The sequence below is a fragment of the Lycium barbarum genome, chromosome 6 (genome assembly GCF_019175385.1).
Source record: "Lycium barbarum isolate Lr01 chromosome 6, ASM1917538v2, whole genome shotgun sequence".
In the NCBI taxonomy this organism is placed as follows: Eukaryota; Viridiplantae; Streptophyta; class Magnoliopsida; order Solanales; family Solanaceae; genus Lycium; species Lycium barbarum.
In genome coordinates this window covers 40,748,291-40,752,798 of record NC_083342.1, presented here as the reverse complement: position 1 = coordinate 40,752,798, position 4,508 = coordinate 40,748,291, and the positions used below count along the sequence as shown (strand labels likewise).

Sequence of the window (4,508 nt, the reverse complement as noted above, 5' to 3'; positions counted from 1 at the left end):
CCGATCTGGGCACTCAATCACATTCTAGTATATAGTAGAAGCCGACAAGGCTTTAGTTCCAATTTAGATAATCTCCAGAAAAATTTCGGCAGAGTTTCCTTTGTTTTACGGACCATCCCATATACCCTGCACGCAGAAAATACCAACAAAGGCCACACAGGGCCAACAGAGTAACATTTAAATATATGCGGACCGGCCGCCGCGGCGAATGGGATCGCCCAAACACAACATATACACACAGCTGTACAGAAAGATCCCAACCCACAAACATGTCCACAGACCTCTAACAGACCGACAAAATCATATGACGGGACAGGGCCCCGCCGTACCCATGAACGAGAATATACATATATAGAAGTGACAGACTATACCAAAAGATGGCTCTGAATAAAAGAGCGCTCCAAAAATAGCAGAATGAGATCCTAAGCGGACGGATCAGCAAACCTGTCGTCGGTACCTGCGCGGCATGAAAACGCAGCCCCCGAGGAAAGGGGGTCAGTACGAAATATGTACTGAATATGTAAAGCCTGAGTTGCAGAAACAAAATCATAACTGGTATAGAACGTACAGAAAGTAAACAGAAAATACAAAGCATCAGATATATATTTTCAAAACATGCGGAGTGTGTACAGAAACATATGTCATATCCAATCCGGCCCCTGCCAAGGGACTCGACAGACAGAACGTGGCCACCCTCCCGACGCTGGTGCCATAACACAAAAGAATCAGAATAGGGGCATAATCCCGTAACATAATATGTCATATCAGATGGACATAGTAAATCATATCAGAACAAGCGTACATGGCACAGCATACTCCACAAACCCATGTACGCGTATACCTGCCCCCTCACATCGAGGCACGGCGAACAATGCAAAGGATCACGCTTGACAACATATCCTGGCCCGGGCTCAGTGTGGGAAACATTGGGGCATCCACGAATGGAGTAGTGAGAGACTAATGCAATTAAAATATCATGAATGTTTCCATAGACTCGATGAGGCATATAAAAGACAAACCGATCCAATGAAGTCGGAACGAATCATAGTAAATGAGTTTCGAGTATCAAAACAATTTATCAGACTTAATGGAATATTTAAAACAACGTTTGTTAGGTAATTAGAATGGTAGTCAAAACGTTTCTTTTAAGAACTATTCGAAAAGAAGACTTAAGTACATTAAGGGCAAAGCCGGGAATAGTGGGCCCACCTCGAGACAAGCAAGGCGATGGGTCCAAATTACGCCCTTTAAGCTTATGAGATCCCCTATAAAGGTTCTACGGACATTCTGTAGCTTTCCAAGGAGTTTAGAGAAGGTTTGCATAATTTCCAAGAAAACATACCAAAAGAGTTCAATCTTACTGAAAGAAAAAGTGATATTTTCACTTGCGGATTCCAAGGGGCAGAAAGTCTTTCGAGGCCCGAATTCGATCCTAATACACTTAGGCATGCCAAAAGAAGGATCGGGGTAGCTTTACATACCTTTTGAGCTTTTTAAGCCTATCCAAGCTCACTCTCCGTTTCGTCGAAAATCTGCAAATGGTCACATTTACCAATTGTAAGTTATAGATGCTACGAATTCAATTCAACTCATATTTGTCTACCGAAATTTCGGCAGCACTTCCCCTATACATATAGCACCCCCGAGAATTCAACTCGGCTCACAATCATCAACAACAACCCAAACAACAACATCAACATCAACAACAAACACTAGAAACACAATATGGCACAACTAGTTCTACTTGCCGACATAATGCCATAACCTTTACTTTAACCTTAACTTTCAAACTAATCTCAACGATTTCACATTCATTATCAATCTAGATCACCACAACATAGTTTAGAAGCATTTCATATCGTTTTCCTCAAATTATACACACGATATACATAATATACAAACTTTCCGCCAAAGTCATAATTTATCCAAAACTCCTAATCTTTGGCATACGCATTCATAACATGTTTCCTTCTTCCAAGTTCATCAATACTTGTCATAATTAGCAACCTAATGACTTCATTTTCATAATGTCGTAAAATCGTACTAAAACGACATAAGCTTCAATATTCCATTTCGATACAAACTTATATCATTTTATCTCCATATTCATTGCAAGTATCATAATAACACATTAAACAAACTTAATCCATTTCCATTCCACACACTCCAAACCACACGGCCAAACACCCCACTGACCACTTCTATCAATTTCATTCAACTTTCATTCCCAATATGCATTTTACCACAATCACTACTAGAATATGACATAATTTAAACTCACCATAATTATACAACATATATACACACACGGCCATATACTATATCTCCTACCCACTTTGCAAACTTCCATATTTCCATACAATCAATTCATTCCTACATACTACAACATAAACATGACTTCATAACACAAGAACAAGGGATAATTTCTTACCTTTTTCCCTAGTCTTCTTCACTTGAATAGGTGATCAAATTGAGGATCCAAGTGCTTCTTCCTCCAAGACAACTACACCAAGTTGAAGAGGGCACTTAGTTTAGTAGGAAAATCACAAGACAACAATTTTTAGAACAAGATTTTTTGAGGGGTGAAAAATCATGGACATGGCCGAACCCTCTACTCTTTGCTCTCTCTTTGCTTGTTTGATTTTTTTCTTGAATTTTCTTGAAGAGATGAAGACTTATCCCCTTTTGTCTTGTTTGTCACCTGACCAAGCACATGACTACTTAAATGGGTTTGGGCCAAGGCCATGTTGGCCGGCCACCCCCCCTTGATTTGGGCCTCATTTGCTTCTTATTTTACAAGCCCAATTGGCTACAAATTTTATTTTTGTAATTCCCGAAACTAATTTCCAAAATTCCACGTTTTGCCCTTAGCCTTCCTCGACCCTTTCACATTAATATTCTTTCAAAAACAACTCATGCGTTAGATGGAATCAATTATGACTTTATTTCTTACAAGTTAAGATTATTTCTAATTTTCCAAATGTGCGAAAACCTGGGATATAACATCCTCCCCCCCTTTAGAACATTCGTCCTCGAATGTTAGATCAATCTTATAGGGTCTGAAAATACTTCGGGGGAGTTTCTGTTTATAGACAGCACATTCGCTATTGAAATGGGATTAAACAAAGATTCGAGATTACCTGTGGGCATAGGGAACAAATGAGGATATTTCTTCTTCATCTCCTCTTCGGCCTCCCAGGTCATTTCTTCCCTATTGTTGTTCCGCCACAGCACCTTAACAGAGGCTACATCTTTGTTCCGGAGCTTTCTTACCTGGCGGTCCAAGATGGCTACGGGCTGCTCCTCGTAAGATAACTGCTCCGTCACCTGAATATCATCCGCCGGAAATATTCTGGAGGGATCACCAATGCATTTGCGGAGCATAGAGACATGGAATACCGGATGTACCGCTTCCAAATCAGATGGCAAATCTAACTCATAGGCGACATTCCCAATTTTCCGCACAATCACATAAGGCCCAATATAACGCGGACTAAGTTTGCCCTTTCTGCCGAACCGCATTACGCCTTTCATAGGCGATACCTTCAGAAATACCCAATCACCAACCTGGAATTCCAAAGGACGACGCCGTTTATCAGCGTATGATTTCTGTCGACTCTGGGCTGCCAATAGTCGTTCCCGGATAAGTTTCACCTTATCAACGGCCTGCTGAATCATATCCGGGCCGATTAACTCTGTCTCGCCAATATCAAACCAGCCGATAGGTGACCTGCATTTCCTACCATATAAAGCCTCGTACGGAGCCATCTGGATGCTGGAATGGTAGCTGTTATTATAAGAAAATTCAATCAATGGCAAGTGATCCTCCCAGCTACCTCTGAAATCAATAACACAGGCCCGAAACATATCTTCAAGCGTCTGGATAGTGCGCTTGGCCTGTCCGTCACTCTGAGGATGGAAAGCTGTGCTCAGGCTCAGCTGAGTCCCTAATCCTTCCTGAAAAGATCTCCAGAAGTTCGCTGTGAACTGAGCACCTCTGTCAGTGATAATAGATATAGGAACTCCATGAAGTCGCACAATTTCTTTAATATAAAGCCTGGCATAATCCTCAGCGGAGTAAGTAGTTCTGACGGGGAGAAAATGGGCTGATTTTGTCATCCTATCAACAATAACCCAGATGGAATCATACTTCCGTGGAGTGCGAGGCAACCCTGTAATGAAGTCCATATTAATGATCTCCCACTTCCACGACGGAATTTCCATTTCCTGCAACAGTCCACCCGGTTTTTGATGTTCAATTTTAACATGTTGACAATCGGGACACTGGGCGACGAACTCTGCGATATCCCGTTTCATGCCATCCCACCAGTATAAGCATCGGAGATCATGGTACATCTTCGTAGACCCAGGATGGACCGAATAGCGAGCATAATGTGCCTCGCTCATAACCTGCTGCCGAAGACCTGCAATATCAGGTACACACAACCTGCCTCTGAATAATAAAGTCCCGTCCGGAGTGAACTCGAACGGAGTCTTCCCCTTATCAT

General features: G+C 41.8%; 1 protein-coding gene across 2 annotated transcripts; it reads right to left on the bottom strand.

Annotated features, from left to right (window-relative positions):
* Positions 1-1,279: 1,279 nt before the first annotated feature.
* On the bottom strand, positions 1,280-3,592 carry LOC132599685 (uncharacterized). 2 transcript variants are annotated; one of them, XR_009566940.1, is made up of 3 exons: positions 3,141-3,592; positions 2,432-2,503; positions 1,280-1,532 (listed from the first exon to the last, which is right to left on the bottom strand). XR_009566940.1 is itself a non-coding variant. In XM_060312964.1 (2 exons), exons 1-2 carry the CDS (start codon positions 3,532-3,534, stop codon positions 2,466-2,468), a joined length of 432 nt encoding a protein of 143 aa, XP_060168947.1. In that variant the 5' UTR covers positions 3,535-3,589; the 3' UTR covers positions 2,202-2,465. The 2 variants fall into 2 exon arrangements, 1 of the variants encoding a protein (XP_060168947.1); XM_060312964.1 differs by lacking the exon at positions 1,280-1,532 and having other exon boundaries at positions 2,202-2,503; positions 3,141-3,589.
* Positions 3,593-4,508: the final 916 nt, after the last annotated feature.